Raw genomic sequence first — 21203 nt, 5'->3', positions numbered from 1 at the left:
AGGTTTACACAGTAGAATGACAGAGTAAAGTCCAGGATCACCTGTGTTTTAACTGTACCATTTATATTTTTTTATGAGATGCATAAACACATTATACATTCCTTGGCTATAACAAATTTAATTTGGCTCCAAATTTAAGGAGTGCCTGGGTAGCCCATGTTGGGCTCTGTGCTGACAGCTTGGAGCCTGGAGCCTACTTCAGATGCTGTGTCTCCCTCTCCTCTGCCCTTCCCCTGCTCATGCTCTATCTTTCTGTGTCATAAATAAGCATACAATTTTTCTTAATAAAATTTAAAAATTAAAACAATTAAAAATAATGAATTTTAAGAAAGTAATAATTGGAAGTACACACTGTACTATCCCCTGCCTCAAACACACAGAAAATGGAATTAAAACGGGTGGCACTGATTGAAGGAGGGGTTGCTTTGAGGGCTCAAATGAGATAATGGAGGGTGAGGGGAATCACCTGTTGGGCATAGAGAGTATTCAAAAATAAAATCTTAGAAAAATAAGGGACACCCAGCTGGCTCTGTTGGTAGAGCGTGAGACTTCTGATGTGGGGGTTGTGGGTGTCAGCTCCACACTGGGTGTAGAGATTACTTAAAAACAGTCTTTAAAAACTGAAAATAAAAAAGTAATAAAATACATGTATTTATTTTAACACACTTACTCATGTTTATAAATGAAGATTTCATCTATGTGTTTATCTTGCATAAATCCGTTGCAGTCTCCTCCATGTCCTGTTACGTTATGTCTCTGTCCAGACTATAAAGTTTCCCTGGACAGGACTCACCACATTAAGGCTAACTCCAACTAATTCTTTAAGACTCCACATAGGGGCGCCTGGGTAGCTCAATCGGTTAAGCATCCGGCTTCGGCTCAGGTCATGATCTCACGGTTCGTGGGTTCGAGCTCTGCATCTGGCTCTGTGCTAACAGCTGGCTCGGGGCCTGGAGCTTGCTTCAGATTCTGTGTCTCCCAATCTCTCTCTGACCCTCCCTTGCTCGCGCTCTCTCTGTCTCTCAAAAATAAATAAAAGACATTAAAAAAATTAAAAAAAAAAGACTCCACATAACCATCACATCCTTCAGGAAGCCCTCTCTAATCCCTAAGCTAGGCTAACTACTATTCTACTTTCATCTCTAGCCCATTGATAAAATTGCTTACCATTGTAGGAGACCTTTCTGAAAGCTAGCCTATGTCTAGTTGGTCTCTGTATCTCTCTTCCTTCTGACACAATGCCCAGCACTTAGTAGGAGCTCAGTAAGTACCTATTAAATGGAACCTAAGTGCATATTACTATGATAATAGATGAGGATTTTTTTTAATGTTTATTTTTGAGACAGAAAGAGAAACCAGGGGAGGGAAAAAGAGACGCAGATAGAGGGTCCTATGTGGGATCGATGTGGGGCTCAAACTCACAAACCATGGGATCATGACCTGAGCTGAAGTCAGACACTTAACTAAGCCACCAGGCGCCCGTAGATTATGTTTTTCTTTAAGAAAATAAATCCAGGGCAACCTAGGTGGCTCAGATGGTTAAGTGTCTGACTCTTGGTTTCAGCTTAGGTCATTGTTGGGGCCCATCCAGCCAAAAACCTGCGGAGGTGATTCCACTGTGTCGGCAAAGCCTCCGGGGGGAGCGTATGTAATCCCAAAGTCCCTAGCCTCGTCTAGGAAGGCACTACCCTGGATAATGGTTGGCCCTCCCCCAATTTGAGGATCAGGACAAAAAGAACATAGGTCCTGGGAGACTGGGGTACAGTGGTGTGTGGCCTTTGGGACCCTGCTTCCCCCTACTTGAAAATGTGTGTGCTTGACTGCTTGACCTAAATGGATCAGAGACTGGGGTTAGTTCTCCTATTATTCATACCTCTTGGTGATTGTGGTTTCAGTAAATGGGCAGATTTTCTGACTGAAACTTCCTCCCTGGTTAGAGGCACCTTACAGACTATTGTTTGAACCTTTAAAGAAAAATAGCCTTGTCGTAAGCTTCAGTTAATATTACACTATATACGCAAAATAAGACCCCCGCTGATGTATTTTTAGTGATAAATTATGTTTTTTGATCTTCTGTATTGTACCTCATTCCTGGCTTTAATTTTCTGTTCTCTCTTCCGTGAAAACAATGATCTTTCCTGAAACATGTGATTCCTAAGAAGTTGAAAACAATGTAATCATTAAAAGAAAGATGTAACCCCCTATGGTATATAAGACACCAAGTTTCACAGTAAAGTGTGGTCTCTTCCACCATTCATGTTGTCTGAGTTCTTTCTTGTAGATATTTCGCCGACACCAACCTCCTACTCAGGGACCCTTAGACTCTGGTGCGTGGGCTGGTCCCCCACAGGTCATGATCTCATGATTCATGGGCTCAAGTCCCGGGTCAAACTCTTGAGCTGAGTCTGGAGCCTGTTTGGGATTTTCTAACACACACACTCTCTCTCTCTCTCTCTCTCTCTCTCTCTCTCTCTCTGCTCTTACGCCACTCATGCTCTCTCTCTCTCTTTCAAAATAAATAAACAAACATTAAAAAAGAAAAGAAATCCAAACAAGAAGGAGCAGGGCCAGCTACAGAATTTGCAAGGCCTGGTACAAAATGACAACGCATTTATAATAAAATAGATGCATTTACAATAAATCAAGACCAATATTTTACATAAATCACACATTACAAAAACATTTTAAAATGATAAAATATAAGGAAGGCTAAAAACCACATTACCTTGTGAGTTAGGTATGTCCACCACTAGATTCCGGGAAACAGCACCGGATTTAGTTGGGTTTTCCTTAACTCCAGTGCCTGGGTCAATCAACAAATACTGAGGGCCTACGTGCCAGGTGCTCTGTCAAGTGCTGGAAATTCAGCAGTGAATACAGAGATGTGCCTGCTGTTATGAAGCGGACATTCCCCGACGGGTCAATACACATTTTGGACGAATGAGTGAATGAAAGAAAAGGAACGCTCTTATCCAGAAATAAATTTTCAGGAGACGAGCGACAGGGCCATTTTTGAGTTTTAGTTGAACACAAAGAAACCTCACTTTTTCTGTAAAAACATAATTCAAAACCGTGCAACCAGAAGCAACCTCAAACATGAGTCAGGCAGGCAAGAACTAGGGGCCTTGAGTGTTGAGAGTCCCAGATGCGGATTTAATTATCCTTAGGTGACATCCCATAGTTGCAAATTCAGATGCTCATGCAGGATAAAGACGTGCATTTTTGCTTCTGGCTTCGTTTTTCAGCTTCCACAGCCTTCAGGGCCGGCATCCTGCCAACCAGCTCCGCACCCGAACTCCGCGTAACCTAGAGGTCCGCAAAACCGATTTCTGCACGCCCCGGGCCTGTGCAGAGCGGGAACTCTAGCCTGGGTGGGACGAACCATCCGCGTCCGCCGAGGGGGGTGGCGGGTCAGCACCGCGAGCAATCAGGGCCCGGATGGTGGGAGTTCTGAAGCGGCACAGCCTGGGGTCCCTTCGCGCAGGACGGTTGAGGGGGCGTGGCTTTGCCAGGGTGGGGCTGGAGCTGCGGGCGGATCCGCCTTCTCTCAGGTTCCCCCCACTCACCCCCGCGGTGGTGGACTCGCCTGCGAAGTCCAGGGCCCTTGTTCCCTCTTCCTTGGTTTCCGTCTGGTCTTCGGCGCGGAGGTACTCAGTTCCGGGGCGCCGCGCTGGAGGTGGGAGCCCGATACCGGGCCTGCGTCAGGGTGTGGCGCGGGGGTGGGGGGTAGCGGGCCGGGGGGTCGCGGGGCCCAGACTTCTTCCGGCCGGCCGCTGTCCCTCCCACGCGGTGCGCTCCTGGGATCGTCCCCTGCGGGGACCCCTGTCCTTTTCGTCAATCTCGCGCGGCCCACGGCCCCCAGGTCTCAGGGACCGCACTTCACGCTCTGGCTCGCATGGCGGACAAGAAACTGGTGGTGGTGTTTGGAGCCACAGGTGAGCGAGCCCAGCGCAGCCCGGCAGAGCGGCTGACCACAGGAGGCGGGTTCGGGGCGCGGGGTGCAGGGCTGGAAGGAGGGTCCCGTGGCTCGGACCCCAGACCCGGCCGGAGGCCCTGGAGCAAGACCTGGGAGCACATTCCCTTTGTATTTAAAAAAAAGTTAATTACTTTAACTTCTTTGAATAAGAGACACTTGCATATAATACCAACATTAAATTTCTCTCCTTCTGTCTCAGCAACCCCATCCACCGCTGTCATCATTTCTTAGGTATCCTACCAGATTGGATATATACAAAGATTTTATTTTTAATGGGAAAATGTATTATTTTGCCGTCATCTATTTTGTTCTTTCTTGTACTGTATGTTTTTAATAACGTGTAACAGCTTAAGATCTAAAGCATGTATCCTACAGTTAACCCATTTAAAGCATGCAGTTCCCTGGTTTTGTGTGCTTGGGTGGCTCAGTCTGTTAAGCCTCTGACTTTGGCTAAGGTCGTGATCCCCAGGTTCCTGAGTTCCATCCCCACGTCGAGCTCTGCATAAATATTTTTTATTAAAAATTTAATGTTTATTTATCTTTGAAAAGGGAGAGACAGAGCAGGAGTGGGAGAAGGGCAGAGAGAGAGAGGGAGACACAGATCCAAAGTAGCCTCCAGGCTCTGAGCTCTTGTGCTGACCTAGCCTGTCAGTTTTGCTGGCTCCAACCCGCCGACATGCGATCATGACCTGATCCGAAGTTGGATGCTTAACCGAGTGAGCCGCTCAGGTGCCCCTTAAAATAAACTTAAAAATAAAGTGCAGGGGCGCATGGGTGGCTCAGTCGCTTAAGCGTCCCACTTCGGCTTGTTATGCCCAAGATTTCAATATCGTCCCCAAAAACCAGAGACCACTTTATTACGGGCTTAGGCTCACCGGGGCCTAAACTCAGGCTCACAGACCTTAACAATGCAGTGGATCCGTGCTGAGGGCCCCGAACAAAGCGGGGGGCAGGGCCTTTATGGGTTTGGGAAGGGGGAGTTAGAGAAAATTGTGACACAGGTACAGGGGTCCAATCATTATCGCCTAACATCATCGGCAGTAACTTTAACCATGCACATTGTCCAGAGTGTTCGTTACTTTTGGCGGGACCCAATCACAATATTTAAAGTATTAACCAATTACAGAGTGGACCCAGGACCCTCACGTAGAGTGTAACTAGCCTTAAACAATAAGTGATTATCTATAGCTTCTATTTCTAGGCCTGCCCTTAGGAATGTTAAGGGTGTTAGCTGGCCTTTCCTGATTGGGTGTTACAGGGATGGTACCTCCTGCCTTGGGCAATGTGTGCCCTTCTATTGTCTAATGATTCTGAGACACCTAGGCCTCCAAGATCAGAGGGAAACTTGAAGCCTGTTATGGAGTCAGTTTGATTCAGACCTGTGTCCTTACTGGGTTCGAGCCCGCCATCAGGCTGTGTGCTGACAGCTCGCTCAGAGCCTGGAGCCTGCTTCGGATTTTGTGTCTCCCTCTCTCTCTGACCCTCCCCTGCTCACATTATCTCTCTCTGTCTCAAAACTAAATAAAACACTAAAAAGAAAAAATTTAAAAATAAAGTAAAAAAAAAAAAGAAAAGAAAAAGGGGCGCCTGGGTGGCTCAGTCGGTTAAGCATCTGACTTCAGCTCAGGTCATGATCTCACGTTGGTGGGTTCAAGCCCCGCATCGGGCTCTGTGCTGACAGCTCAGAGCCTGGAGGCTGCTTCAGATTCCATGTCTCCCTCTCTCTCTGCGTCTCCCCTGCTCACTCTTCGTCTCTCTCTTTCTCTCAAAGTAAAATAAATACATAAAAAAAATTAAAAAAAAAAGTGCAGCTCACTGGTTTCTGGTATACTCGCCGAGCACTAGCGCCATCGTTGCCATCGCTTTTAGAACAGTGTTGTTATGCCCAGATTTTAATATTGCCCCCCAAAACCAGAGACCGCGAGGGAGACTGAGTCACGCATGCAAAAGCAAAGGGCTTTATTCCGGGCTTAGGCTCACTGGGGCCTAAACTCGGGCTCACAGACTTTATGGACGTGGTGGATCCATGCTGAGGGCCCCCGAACAAAGGGGGGGCAGGGCTTTTATGAGTGTGGGAAGGGGGAGTTACAGGAAATGGTGACACAGGTACAGTGATCCAGTCATTATTATACGACAGGTTTATCCAATTACAATATTTGAGTGTTAACCAATCACAGAGTGGACCCAGGACCCAGGACCCTCAAGTGGGGTGTAACTAGCCTTAAGCAATAAGTGATTACCTATAGCTTCTATTTCTAGGCCTGCCCCTAGGAATGTTAAGGGTGTTAACTGGCCTTTCCTGATTGGGTGTTACAAGGGTTGTCCCTCCTGCCTTGGGCAATGTGTGCCCTTCTATTGTCTCATGGAGTCAGTTTCAGACCTGCGTCCTTACATTGTCATCTCTCCCAAAAGAAACCCCACACCCACTAGCAGTTGCTCTCCATTTCTTCAACTTTCCCCAGCCCCTGGCAGCTATCAGTCAACTTTGTATCTATAGATTTGTCCACTCTGGACATTTCACATAAATGAAATCCTACACTCTGTGGTCTTTTATGCCTGGCTTCGTTCACTAGGCATGTTTTTGAGGTCCATCCACTTTGCAACAAGCCGGCGTCAGTGCCCCATCTTTTTTTTATGTCTGAATAATACTCCGTTTTACAGGAAGACCGCACTGTGTTCATCCACTCTCATTGCTGGACACGTGGCTTGTCGTGAATAATGCCGTTGTGAATGTTCATGTACAGGTTTTTGTGTGAGCATGTTTTTAATTTTCTTGGGTATGTATCTAGAGTGGAATTGCTGGATCATATGGTAACTCTGCTGAGCACCTTGAGAAACTGCTAGAAGCTTTTCAAAAGTGACTGCTCCGTTTTACATTCCCACCGGCACTGTGTGAAGGTCGTGTGGTTCTGTAGCTCGCCTTTTCCACTCCAGGATAGGTCGTGTTCACGTCCAAGTCATAGACACAGATCTGCCACATTCTTTGTAATCACATTGGCGTGGATTGATCGCTTATTTAACCAGATTCTTACCAAAGGACATCTTGTTTATCTATAAATTTCCTCTGTTGCACATAGTGCAGCATCCACTTTCCTTGTATATATATTTACAGGTGATTTTTTAAATTTTCTTCCTCTTGATGATTTTATTTTTTGTAATTTTCAAGTGTCTGTTTCCACCTTGGTCGGTTGATGTGGGTTTCTGATCCTGAGGGAGGGAGTAAGAATAGGGCAGGAAGGAGACACAGAGAGTGAGGGCAAGACAAGCGTTTCTGATCAAGCCCCCTTTTATTGAGAAAATACTGCATCTTACAAAGGGTTCCAGGCGGGAAAACCAGGCAGCTGACCTAGGTCGGTTGCTAGGAAACAGGGTTAAGGGATTCAGGCTGGGGTAAAAGAGGAACCAAACTAAAGTGTTTTAGCACAGGGCCTGAGGGGCCGACACTACCCTGCCTGCAGGCGGTTGATCTTTGTTCTTCTGGCTTCTCCTGACAGGGAGTGGTGCTTCCCTGCCTATAGGCGGCTAATCTCCGTTTTTCTGGCTCCCCACAGGTCCCCCTTTTTAATCTTTTCAAAAAAGAGCTACTTCCAAAATATGATAGTACAGGCAAGGAAAGGACTGTGCCTGTCTTAGGCCTGCCAATCCTTCTTACCCGTCATGGGCACACCCAGAAGCCTGTGTCTGAGTGGCCTGTCTTAGGTTGATAGGATGGTAAGGCCTCTCTTACCCGTCATTGGCTAACCAGCCCGTGCCTCTTGCTATAATATAGCTCTTCATTGGCCTCCTGATCGGCCATATCGAGCTTAAATGATAACGGACCTGGGTAGGCTGTGCCTATTTGCTGCCTTAGGAGAGCCAGGACCTTATTGAATAGAACAGGGCCCAAGGGCACCAAGATCAATAAACCCGCAATAGGTCTTAAAAACAGGAGGAGATAGGGTAAAAGTCCATGAAATCCATGAAGAAAGGACTGTGGATGTGATCCTTCCTTCTCTTCTCCAGGTCCTCCTGAAGCTTCTTAATCTTATTTCTCCAACCATCCAGAAACATGTTCCCTAAAAGAAAGGACAAAAATTTCTCTCAAGGAGATTTTTTCTCCCTGGAAGACTGAGTATTTATATCAATTTGTTTTACTAGTCTCTCCGGCAACCATCTGGCTGCCATCTGCCTTTTGTGAGTAGATGCAGACTGCACCTCGTCCCCAGATCAAAACTGGGTCCGGACCATGCCATTTATTATCCAAGGGGTCCTTCCAAAGCACAGTAGCAAAAGTTTTTTGTGTCTCATTTTGCCAGAGACGTTCAGCAGCTGAGCGTCCTTCTTTTTCCAAAGTTAAAAAATTTAAAATAAAGAGTGCATGGTGTAAAAGATTTCTGGGAGACCCCTCAACACAAGAAGGGCACTGTTTTACTATCTGTCATGCCTGTTCACGAGTGACCTTAAATTGTAGCCTCAGAGCTATAGAGCCTAGATGATGAATTTCAGAGAGCGGGGGCCAGGCAATTTAGAATGAGTTAAAGCTGAAATTCCTGTCTTGTAGACAGGCACTGTTGTAGTTTTAGTTGCTGAAAAGAGCCCAACCACATATTTGAGTTTGAAAACAGATGACACCTCTCTGGAGTTTTTTGAAATAATCTAATAACACCAACAAGTTTAGCTCTCTGTGCTGAAATTTCCTTAGTTAGAAAAGAAATAATTTTAGGTTTAGATGAGTTTTTCTGAATAATTACAGAAGCCATGCCATTAAAGGACCCATGAGTAAATGCTAAAAGGCCATCCTGCAAAGGCTTAGTTTTTGTTTTTGTGGGGAAAATAAAATAATTTAATTTGCCAATTGTAACATAGGGTCTTTAGGTGTATTAAAGCCAAAATTGCCTGCATACCCAATCATGGCAACCTGAAAATCAGTAAATCTCTGCATTAATTTTTTAATCTGAAATTTAGAATATGGAAGAACAATTTTTGCTGGCTCTTAAGCGAACAATTTTTTGCTTTTTATTCTCCCTTAATTATTTGTGCTACTAAGGATGGATATTTGGCCAAAAACTTCTTAGGAGTAGCTGATAAATAGAGCCATTTTAATATTCCTTCTTGCCATAGGCAAGCAGTGGGAGAATGTGTAGTTGGTAAAATTATTAAGAACCAAGGCTTATTGTAATTAATCCTTGTAAGCATGGCCCCTCGTAAAGCCTCATTAACTTTAGATAAGGATTCCAGGGCCAAAGGAGTTAACTCTTGTTTTGCAATTTGGATGGAAGTTTTTATGCAAGATTCAAACAGAGGAAGACAGCTTTAAAAGAGGCCGAATCCAATTAATATCTCCTAATAGTTTTTGAAAATCATTTAAAGTACATAAATGTTCTTTAATTGTAAAGGCTGTTAAGTTACAGTTTAAATTTAACCTATATAACAGTGCTTTTTAAGTAACTTGGCATCCTAAATAAAAGGGCCTAATTGTTTAAAAGATTCTTCTATCATTTGAATACTGGGAAATTTATTAAAACCTTAGGAAATTATAAGGCACATCCTAAATAGGATTACAAATTGTTACTAATCTGAAAACTCTTATTTACTAAACCAAAGTGGCAATAACAGATCTTGTTTACCCTTGGGATCCTTCAGCAGAACCTAACCTTTTTAACCTCAGAGAAGTTTTAACTAAGCAATCAAAGACCTGATAAAGATACGACCTAAAGCTTTTGTCTTTTTAACAAGAGAAAACCCCTTCATTTACATAGTCTTATCAAGAGCAAACCAAAGGGTTGGAAAAACTTGTCTTTTGAAAGAGAGAAAAGCAGAATTTTAATCTTAACTGATATACCTTTAATATTCCATACATCTTAACCTCACACATAACATTTTTTAATGATTTCCTTTCCCTTAAACTTTGTCCCATAGCCATTTTTTCCAAACAACCAATCTCATTTAGGACAAAATTCCTTTCTTTTACCCTAAACAAAAATACTCTTTTAGTTTTTATACCTTTTTTACATATTGGGTACATATCCCCAGTTGTTTTGCCACAAGTTCAAAGCCCAAGCATCTACAAGCCTCATTCTATACCTATATATCAATCACTAGTTGTGGCTTTTGTTTTAGTTTTAACTTGTTAGACAGCCCATGAATTTAATCTTAATTTATTATCAAGTAAAACCTTAACATTTTAGCTTACTAAGAACCTTTAAAATTATTTTAACAATTACTCATCTTTTGTTTCTTATCACCTAAGGCCGAGCGAGAAGCTGTTGCCACCGGCAATTTATGCAGATGGGCCTCTCCCCACCCAGAGATTGGCAGCCTAATGGCCCTCTGGTTGCCCTGGGCAACGGGGCGGGGGAAGGGAGAGCCAGGAGAGGCTCCCCAGCGGGCAGAGAAGAATTCCCAGTTTAAAATTTTGTCAGCTTTGATAGAGGGGCAGGTTTGAGGCTTATTTTGGTTTTATTTAGTTTTGTTTAACCAGTAGAATTTAGGCAATCCATGTCAGTCCAGAGAAGAGAAAGAATCCTTCCCCGGAACAAAATGAGTTTCCCGGCAGCTGCTGAGAAAGATTCTTTCAGGTCTCTGTCCCGAGGTAGACCAACAATATTTAGTTCCAATTATAGCCATCAACCTGGGAAATGAACGAGGGAGAAGCCCTCACTTAACACAGATTTACTAAAGGGCCCACCGACGTCTCGGTGCGGTCCCGGGGTGGGAAGTAGTGTTGCATCTAGCCTTCCACTGATACCCCAGACAAAAAGCACATGTGCATTTAAAATTTAGATGATAAATTAGCTTATCTCCGGAGGTTTAGACAGGTGACACTTACAGGTTACTGGCGCCATCTTTAGGGTGGAAGAATATCTATATAGAGTCCTCTTAGACTCCATGTGGCTCAAAACTTAATTTACATACTTCATATCAATAAAGAGTTTTCTTTCTTTAGACTCTTTATGGCTCAAAGCTTAATTTACATTGTTTACTCTAACTCTGCCTATCTCTACGGGGGGGGGGGCGTTTGTAGCAACCTGAAACAAGTAGAACAGACTCTGTATTGCCCATCTCTTATTTCTTATCCCTTATTTCTTACAATACAGTGACGCAAAGACAAACACAAGGTAGGGAACCCCCTCTAATGAGAGACCAATCATTCATTCACACACACACACCAGAGGCTATCATTCTCCCTCCACAGAGGTTTTACAAACAAGACCGAAACATTAGAAAAACACTGAAAACACTTAATTGCTTTTTCTTAACCTTCACTCCCTGTGCTCCGAGGGTCTCTATTTAGACTATTTATTTAATTCCTGCCCTAAAATCACCGATCACTTACCCCAGCCATGGACCACGCGAAAATCCGCCTGGCCGGCTGCTTTTACCGATCGGTGTTCTTCATCGGGTCCCTCATACTCGGGCCGCACGTTCGGGCGCCATTTGTCTGTTTCCACCTTGGTCGGATGATGCGGGTTCCTGATCCTGAGGGAGGGAGTAAGAATAGGGCAGGAAGGAGACACAGAGAGTGAGGGCAAGACAAGCGTTTCTAATCAAGCCCCCTTTTATTGAGAAAATACTGCATCTTACAAAGGGTTCCAGGCGGGAAAACCAGGCAGCTGACCTAGGTTGGTTGCTAGGAAACAGGGTTAAGGGATTCAGGCTGGGGTAAAAGAGGAACCAAACTGAAGTGTTTTAGCACAGCGCCTGAGGGGCCGACACTACCCTGCCTGCAGGCGGTTGATCTTTGTTCTTCTGGCTTCTCCTGACAGGGAGTGGTGCTTCCCTGCCTATAGGCGGCTAATCTCCGTTTTTTCTGGCTCCCCACATTCAAGAAATCTCGAGACCCAACATGGGGCTCAAACTCATGACCCCAAAATCAAGAGTTGCACGCTCTTCCAACTGAGCCAGGCAGGCACCCCTCAGTCTTTTTTAGAAAAAAGATGTAGGTAAGACTTTAGTTCTTAAGCTAACCAGTGGGTACATGGGTGTCAGCATGCTTTTGTGTATGTGCTAAATATTTTGTAATATATTTCACTTATTTAAAAAAAATTTTTTAATGATTTATTTATTTTTGAGAGAGATGGAGACAGAATCTGAAGACAGGCTCCAGGCTCTAAGCTAGCTTAGCTAAGTACAGAGCCTGATGTGGGGCTCAAACCCATGAACCATGAGATCATGACCTGAGCCGGAGCTGGGTGCTCAACCAACTGAGCCACCCAGGCGCCCCTCATTTATTTTTTTTAAAGTAAACCCTACTCCCAACGTGAGGCTTGAACTCCCCCACTGAGCTGTGTGCTTTACCTACTGCGCTGGCCAGCTGCTCCTGTAATGCATTTTGTTTTTTTATTTTATTTTTATTTTTTCAATGCTTGTTTATTTTTGAGAGAGTGAGCGTGAGCAGAGGAGGGGCAGGGAGAGAGAGAATCCCAAGCAGGCTCCACACTGTCATCAGTGAGCCCATTGCAGGGCTTGAACTCATGAACTGTGAGATCATGACCTGAGCTGAAGTTAGACACGTAACTGACTGACCCACCCAGGCGCACATTTTAAATATTTTATAAAAGGTGTGATGCTAAATCATCAATGAACTTTGGGAACCATATGCTGAGTGAAAGAAATCAAACACAACAGACTACGTGTTCTGTGATTCCGTTTGTGTCAAATGTCCAGAATAGGCAGATGATCCATAGAGACAGAAAGTAGGTGAGTGGCTGCCATGGCTGAGAGGGAGGGGGGTGGAAAGTGTCTGCTAATGGGTGTGGTTTTCTTTTAAGGGGTACGAAATGTTCTTTTTAATAAAATTTTTTAGTTTTACTTATTTTTGAGAGAGAGAGAGGTAGATAGAGTATGGATAGGAGAAGGGGCAGAGACAGAGGGAGACACAGGATCTAAATTAGGCTCCAGGCTCTGAGCTGTCAGCACAGAGCCTGATGTGGGGCTCGAACCCACAAACCGTGAGATCATGACCTGAGCCAAAGTCGGATGCATAACCAACTCAGCCATCCAGGTGTGCCCAGGGGCACGAAGTGTTCTAAACTTGACCGTGATGATGATTGCGTGCTCTAAATACACACACAAAGAAAAAAATCCCACTGGACTGTGCACTTTATGTATTTATTTAACCTGAAGGAGTGGGTCTTCCCGGTGAAATTCCAGGCAAGTCTGGCCTGTGGATGGCAGCAGAAGCCTCAGCTGCCCGATGGAAGTATCTCTTTACTCTGGGTAAAATCAGCCCACTCGTACGGATTCGCCAAAATACTTTTTAAATAAATATAAACTTTATATCCTTTAGAAGGTGAGTGGATTCTAGCTCAAGAAAGCTGGTATTTTTAAATGGTGTAAGGCACTTAATGAGGCTCGCAGGTGGGAAGGGGCCAGGCGTCCAGCTGGCGGGGAGCCTTACCTTAGGGGCCTCCCCTCAGCAGGACTCCTAGGTAGGCCCAACCCTGCAGGCCTCTCCGTCTCCTCGCAGGTGCTCAGGGAGGCTCAGTGGCCCGGACGCTCCTGGAAGATGGGACATTCAAGGTCCGAGTGGTCACTCGAGACCCTGGGCAGAAGGCAGCAAAGGAGCTGAGGCAGCAGGGTGCAGAAGTGGTGCGAGGAGACCAGAATGATGAGGGCAGCATGGAGCTGGCCCTGACGGGGGCTCACGCTGCCTTCGTCGTGACCAACTACTGGGAAAACTGCAGCCAGGAGCAGGAGGTCAAGCAGGTGAGGGCAGGGGGAGGGCGTGGAGAGGCCGGGCTAGGAGCGGGGCATCTTACACCGAGCTCCCCGGGAAGCATCTCCAACGTGTTAGAAAGGGACTGACCCTGCCCTTGACCCACTGACCACTGCAGACCTTTCCCCTCCTCTTCCATGTACTCCTTCTGGACTTTAATGAGGATAGGAGGCAGCTGTTTTTTCTTCCAGTGATTTTATTTTATTTTTTAAGTTTATTTGTTTATTTTGAAAGAGAGAACGGAGGAGGGGCAGAGAGAGAGAGGGAGAGAAGAAGAATCCCAAGTAGCCTCCATGCTGTCAGGACAGAGCCCAATGCAGGGCTTGAACTCAGCGAGGCATGAGAAGATGACCTGAGCCAAAACCAAGAATCAGACACTCAATCAACTGAGCCGCCCAGGCACCCCAATTTTTTTTTTTTAGATACCATTCTTGTACCATACACGATGTCCTTTCAAAATGTAGAATTCAGTGTACATTCTCAAAGTTGTGCAGCTATCACTACTACCTAATTCTAGAATGTTTTTGGGGGCGCCTGGGTGGCTCACTCGGTTAAGTGTCCAACTTAGGCTCAGGTCATGAAATCGCAGTCCGTAGGTTCGAGTCCTGCATCCAGCTCTGTGCTGACCACTAGCTCAGAGCCTGGAGCCTGCTCCAGATTCTGTGACTCCCTCTCTGCCCCTCCCCCGCTCACTCTCTGTCTCCCTCTCTCAAAATAAAATAAAGACATAAAAATTTTAAAAAAAAATGTTTTTCATCACTGCAAAAAGAAACTATATCTATTAGCAGTCTTTTCCCATTCTTCCCTCCCCCAACCCCAAACAGCCAATAATCTACTTTTTCATCCAGTGACTTTTTACACTTTCTAAAAAAACCCCTCTTTTGACCCATAATTTCCTGGTAATAAGATGCACACATTTTAATTGTATAGTTTGATGGAATTTGAAAATAAATATGTGTGTGTATGTAAAAGTTTATTTACTTATATGGGGGTGGGCGGTAAAGAGGACAGAGAGAATCCCAAGCAGGCTTTGCACTGTCCCTGCAGAGCCCGACATGGGGCCCGTCTCACGAATAGCAAGATCATGGCTGGACGCCCAGGCGCCCCTGGATATACCCTTATATTACCAATCTAATCAAAATACATTTCCATCATCCCAGAGCACCCATGGCCCTTTGTGCGTTGTATGTTTCTATTTATTCCATTTTCCACCCACATTCTCTCCAGTTAGTTAGTTATGGAGCCCAGGTGGCAAGGCGGGGAGAGGAGACACAGAACATGAGACATGGCCATCTTTCCCTCTGAAGATGGGGACACTCGCATAGCCCCTGTCACATAGACTCAGGTATGTGTGGGACGCATTGTTGGTGGCAGAGGAGAGGCCACGGCTGACTTTCTGTCACTTCATCTTTCAGCCCTGCCTCATCCATGACCAGCGGCAGCTCTGCTCTAGATAGACATGGACCTTCCCTGCCCTGGGCTTTGTTAGGGGAAAAAAGGCCTTTGTAAAATAAAGGGAGATTGGACTGGCCCACTGGTCCCCAAAGTCGTTTGTAGTCTCGACATTTTCTTTGAATACACTACAGGGAAGCCCGGCCCGTAGAGGAGAGAAGGACAGTTTTTCTGGTTGATGCCATCTTGGCTCATTATCCTGAAGCCTGCGTTTGTGTCCCGTGGCTGCCGTAACCAGCCGGCTGGCTTAAAATGACAGGAATTTACTCTCTCGTTCTGGGGGCCGGAAGTCGAAAATCCAGGAGCCTCCAGAAGGAGGCTCTAAGGGGATCCACTCCTTGCCTCTTCCAGCTTTTGGTGGTTTGCTGGCTTCTGGCTCTCCTCGTGGCCATGTCTCCCCAGTCTCTGCCTTCACGGGCCTTGTCCTTTGTGTCTTCTCGTCTTCGGTCCCTTGTGGGGTCGCTCTCATCAGATTGAGAGCCCACCTGGGATGATCCTTAGTTCCATCTGGAGATTTCTTTTCCCCAGTAAGGTCACATTCACAGGTTCTGGGGTTTAGGACATGGACACAGCTTTCTGGAGGGCACCTTCCAAGACCTCCTTGTGCACAGGTGGTGTGGCTGTCCTGTAAAGAGGGACACTGACACTGCCAGACGGTTAAGTTGCTTGTCCAGGATCACACGGCCAGGGCATAACCGCGGCCCTGGGGCAGCACTAAGCAGTCTGTGTGCCTAATCGAGGAGCTGCAACGCCTCCGTAGCAGACTGCTTGGGCCCTCCAAGGACCGTGGCCTTGTGTGGAGCAAGCTGAGCTGGGACACCTCCGTGTGGCCCTCTCCCGGCCCCCCACCCACCATAACCCACACGGGTGGGCCGCAGTTGAGTGTATCGGGAAGTAGGACAACCCAGATGATCTAGAGAAAAGACGCTAAGGTAGAAGGCTCAGTCCACACGTGGAACCACGTGTGAGCATCGTCCCGCAGAGGGACGAGGGTGAAGTGGCATTGGCCTCTTGGCGTCAGGCACAGTGGCAAGCAGGCAGGAGAGCCAGGCTGTGGCTGGGCATACAGGTCCTCCCGCTCAGCTCTGTGATTTCTCCTTTCCTGCCCCCCAGGGAAAGCTGCTGGCCGATCTGGCCAAGCGCCTGGGCCTTCGCTACGTGGTCTACAGTGGCCTGGAGAACATCAAGAAGCTGACGGCCGGGAGGCTGGCCGCGGGCCACTTTGATGGCAAAGGGGAGGTGGAGGAGTATTTCCGGGACATCGGAGTTCCCATGACCAGCGTGCGGCTGGCCTGCTATTTCCAGAACCTGCTCTCCTACTTCCTGCCCCAGAAAGCTCCGGATGGAAAGAGCTACTTGCTGAGTAAGTGCCTTCCTCTTTTCTCGAGCATCGCTCTCACCGAGGGGAGCCGTGGGTGTCAGAGAAAGCTGGCTGACCCTCAGATGGTTCCAGTTCTCTGGCAGGCCTGGGACCCTGGGCCTCTGCTTCCTGCTCTGTGAAATGTGCATAGCCGAGCCTTCGAAGGGGCGCTGAGAAAATCTGCCTAGAGGCAGCATTCGATGCTTTGCAGAGACGAATATACTTGTTACTTTTCCATCAGAAGTAAGAGACCTTGGAAGATCAGGTTCGGTGAGGTGGGTGTCCTCAGCCGGCCACCCCTTACCCCCTGCATGAACACAGGCTCACCCTCACTTGAGTCCTGCCCGGCATGGAGGGTGAGCAGTCTGGTCCTAGTATTGGCACACTTTATAGTTGGCAAAGCTGGTTGGAGATATGTCTTGTGTTCCATCTCTGGTTGGCGCTCTGTCCCTATAAGGTCTTTGGGTGCAAATGGACAGTTGCAGGGGCCCCTTCTCCTGGGTGAGGAATGCAGCAGGACCCACATGCTCCTGGCGTCACATCTAGACACTGCTCTGCTCTCCACCAGACCACCTTGGCAGGTGGAGTCACTAGTAATTCTGCACATTTATTGAGCATCTGCCATGTGCTGCTCCAGGCCAAGCCCTGTTCTTGGCCCTCCAGCAGGACTATGGCAGACTTGGTTTTCCACAGCAGGGATTCTGGATGTGACCAAGCACCCTGGGGCCAGCGCCTTGGGAGCAGCCCCTTCATTTCCTTCCTGTTCTGGTGTTAGCCCTCAGGGAGTCATAGGTCCCGGGTTCCATGGCAGAGCTGGGATTGGATCCCGTTTCCTGACTGCGCTACACCACTAGCCACCGCCACAGACCCTGGAGGGTGCTGACCTGTGCATGTGTCTGGGCGATTGGCCGGTGGCAACATGAGCCTCCACCCCAGCACATCCCTGTTCCCCCATTTGCCTCCCAGGCTTGCCCATGGGTGATGTGCCCATGGACGGCATATCGGTGACCGACCTGGGTCCCGTGGTGCTCAGCCTCCTGAAGCAGCCAGAAGAATACGTTGGCCGGAACATCGGGCTCAGCACCTGCCGGCACACGGCGGAAGAGTATGCCGCCCTGCTCTCCAAGCACACCGGCAAGACCGTGCGCAGCGCCAAGGTGGGTCCCTGCCGGCCCCGGGCTCGGGCTAGGTCATGTCCCAGCTCCCACGGTGGGGGGGCTCTGGCAGCCCAGGTCTGGTCGTCCTGACCCCCAGGGGGAGCTATGGGTGGTAGAGAAGTGGTATCTAGGGCTGCCGCACTCTGGGCAAAGGGAATTTGAATTTGTCACTGTTAGCATTTGTCATGCTGTTCTCGGGAGCCATGTGTGGCTGCTGAGCGGAGCTTCTGGCTTAGGCAGCTAAGTGCGAGGAAGGTTTCTAGGAAGAGGGGACCGTAGGGGCCAAGGCAAGGAGTGAACACACAGGGCATGCTGGGCAGGGAAGGAGGCCAGAGAGATGGGCCCCACCCTTGTCTCTTTGTGGCCTGGCTGTGTCCCTTCCTCTCCCCGCTGACTCTCGGGCTTTCCATTCAGACCCTCGGGGGCCTTGTTTCTTATTTGTCCTTCCTATTATGGAAGACTTCATTAAAATCTGAGAAACTCTCACATTACTAAGAGACAGAAACCCCCAGCAGACTTCCAAGACATGAGCAGAGCAATGATGGGGAGGCCATGCCAGGGCGCCTTTCAAGTGGGTCAGACTGGGACCCCCAGACTGGGATCCTGCTCCCAGCCCTTACCACCCACCAGTGTGTGACCTTGGGGCACAATCCCTGGCCCTCTCTGCCTCATCTATAAAACGGGGGTATGAATGGTATCCCTTTCCTTGGTTGTTAGAATTTAATGGGATAATCAAGGTAAGCACTTCTTTAGCGCACACCGAGGTGCTCTAGAAAACGTGCCCTAATTGGCCATGCATTATTCTAAACAAAAGTCTGAGGCAGCCATGGAGGATTTCAGGAGCTGAGGAGTTCAGGTTCAGTTTGGTCAGGAAAGAGGAACCGCTCTGGTTTTTAAGCAAGAAAGTGATGTTTACAGAGTTCTGGTTTGGAAAGCGCTGAGAAGTTTCCATCTTCTGATCTTGAAAGAACAGGATTTATGATTTTTTTAAAGCAATCCGTACACCCATTGTGGGGCTTGAATTTATAACCCTGAGATCAGGAGTCCCACATTCTTTGGACTGAACTAGCCAGGCACCCCTTGAACAGGTTTGACTTAGAACAGTGGCTTTTTAACTTTAATCTTTTTTTTTAAGCTTATTTGTTTATTTTGAGAGAGAGGGAGACAGAGAATCCAAAGTGGGTTCTGTGCTGACAGCACAGAGCCTGATGTGGGGCTTGAACTTAACCAACCATGAGATCATGACCTGAGCTGAAGCCAGATGTTTTAATGACTGAACCACCAGGCACCCCTAGAACTTTAATCTTTTTAGTAGAAGGGTTTTCAGACGCACCTACTGGTAAGGACCTGGGCTGGGACTGAGTTGCCAACAGCCAGGATGCTGGAGATGTGAACAGACCCAAAAGACTTCCATCTGCTTCCAGACGACCCCGGAGGACTATGAGAAGCTCGCTTTCCCTGGTGCCCGGGACCTGGCCAACATGTTCCGTTTCTATGCCATGAAACCCGACCGTGACATCGAGTTGACCCTCAGGCTCAACCCCAAGGCCCAGACGCTGGAGCAGTGGCTGGAGCAGCACAAGGGGGACTTTGCTGGGCTCTGACCCTGCCACCTCTCAGCCCCATCTGGGGGAACAGGAGATAGATAAGTCACAGTGAGCCATTCTCGTGTTGCCAAAAAAAAATTTTTTTTTTAAATAAAGACCATTGTTTTCACAGATGGCTTCCAAAAGAAAAGGGCTTTGTTTCATGGACTGGGGTTAGGGCCGCAGCTGCTGGGGCGTGAAAATCCCAACAGGAAGTGTCAAGTTGCAGGGACACAGCCCCCTCCCACAACTTAAATGCAGTGTAAGTTTAGTCCGGCAGGTGGGAGAGCGGACTGTTTGGACTGCGTCTGAATGCCCAAGGGGGTTCCCCACAGCAGCCCTAAGCAAGGCCTTCTGGTGCCGGGGCGCACACAGCCTTCATCTCCAGAGAGCTGGTGAGGCCAACCACACGTTCTTTCTTGAAGCTTGAAGGTGGCAAGACCAACCCCTTCTCCCTTTTCCTCTCCTCACCCCAGTGCCAGCAGCTCTAAGTGGGTGATCTTCAAAACAGGCGGGGCAGAACGCCTGGAGGGCAGCAGCGGACTGAACCAGAGGTCACCATAATTGCACACACTGAGAAAAGGTGACCCGCTGCTTACAGGAAAGGCTGGGGAATAGAGCCAAGGAAGGGACAGCGCTGCCTGGCCTGTACTGTGCACACAGGCCTGGGATGGTGGGGGTTCTCTGCCGTGCACTTTAGAGAAGGGGGAGCAACACCCAGAGAACGCAGGTCAAAAGCCCCGTGGCTCCACGGCAGGGGGTGGGGGGTGTTCCTGTGTGGATTTGCATATGTCCCTCAGGGCTCTCTTTACTCCCCTGCCTTAACCTTGGACCTGCAATCATGAAAACTGACAGCAGCCCCACCAGATTCTTTTGATCCATTAATCCAGTATTTGAAAAAGAATCTGACAAGTTAACCACTGTGCCAGGTTGACAATCTTAATCAAAAAGGCTATGCTGTCTACCTTGAAGAGCTTCGGTTGGTGGGAGAACCAGATACCGATATGCATGAATAGTTCTAGACTGACATAGGGCTGCAGAAAATAGGAAGTGTAAGTAATAACGGGAGGAGGGGGCCTACTTTAGGCAGACAGGGACAGACTGAGATACGAGGGGAGGGCAGCAAGCCCCTACACGGCAGGCGGGCAGGCCATGACCGCACAGCCCTCCGAGCCCAGGAGCGTCAGCAGAATGTGAGAGGCCACCTGTGTCCAGCCCTACGTGATGCCCGAGTCCCCCATCCCACCCGCTTGGGGCTGAGACTCCCCGTGGTGAGATCCTGGAGTGGCCCATGGTCAGTGCGGCGCCTGGGAGTCCACTGTGCCCAGGCGCAGAGCACACCAGCAAGCCTACGTCGGGTTCCAGGTGCACCTCCCCCAAAGGGTCGGGAGCTGGGCACACTGCTGAGCCTTGCCAATCTGCTTACCCAGTGCCACCTGGCCAGGCTGCTCTGAGGACACCGTGAGATCATTTGTGCCAAGCCCCGTGTCTGACCCCTCCGGGTCACCCTCCCCCTCCTGAGACATGCGGTCAAACTCTGCTAGCCTCCAGTGCCCTCAGCCTGTTCCCTGCCCCCATCCCAAGTGTGGCCAAAGCAGTGGATCTCGGTGGGGACAGCACAAAACCAGTGAAATAAACAGAACTGTGCCCAACAGTCAGGATGCTCCATGTGCTATGAGCTGTCCACCCTGCACACAAAACCCGGGTCTTAGGCAGTAAAACTACTCTGCACGACAGATTTGTCCAAACCAATAGGATGTACGTTGCCAAGAGCAAAGCCTCATGGAAATGTGACTTCGGGGAAAAATGATGTATCAAAGTAGGTTCATCAGATGGAACAAATGTCCCACTCTTGTGGAGGCGCTGATAGCACGGGGGCTGTGCACATGGGGCCAGAGGGTTCAAAGACAACAGTCTAGTATTTAAAGCATCTGATCTGTAACAGACATTCCTGTCGACCCTCTTCCCTTGGTTC

The 21203-nt window shown here is 48.0% G+C and overlaps 2 protein-coding genes across 2 annotated transcripts in view; one reads left to right on the top strand and one right to left on the bottom strand.

Moving 5' to 3' along the window:
- Positions 1-3315, bottom strand: part of HMOX2 (heme oxygenase 2) — a 32492-nt gene extending 29177 nt beyond the window's left edge. The window contains exon 1 of the mRNA XM_029949534.1: positions 2726-3315. The gene's annotated coding sequence lies outside the window, so the exon portion shown is untranslated. The remainder of the gene's footprint in view (positions 1-2725) is intronic.
- Positions 3316-3812: 497 nt separating this feature from the next.
- On the top strand, positions 3813-19379 carry NMRAL1 (NmrA like redox sensor 1). The gene is made up of 5 exons (XM_029949536.1): positions 3813-3935; positions 13425-13663; positions 16239-16488; positions 17452-17642; positions 19067-19379. Exons 1-5 carry the CDS (start codon positions 3896-3898, stop codon positions 19244-19246), a joined length of 900 nt encoding a protein of 299 aa, XP_029805396.1. The 5' UTR covers positions 3813-3895; the 3' UTR covers positions 19247-19379.
- The last annotated feature ends 1824 nt before the right edge of the window (positions 19380-21203 follow it).

The sequence above is a fragment of the Suricata suricatta genome, chromosome 8 (assembly GCF_006229205.1).
Source record: "Suricata suricatta isolate VVHF042 chromosome 8, meerkat_22Aug2017_6uvM2_HiC, whole genome shotgun sequence".
NCBI lineage: Eukaryota > Metazoa > Chordata > Mammalia > Carnivora > Herpestidae > Suricata > Suricata suricatta.
This window is presented reverse-complemented; position numbering and strand designations above follow the sequence as displayed.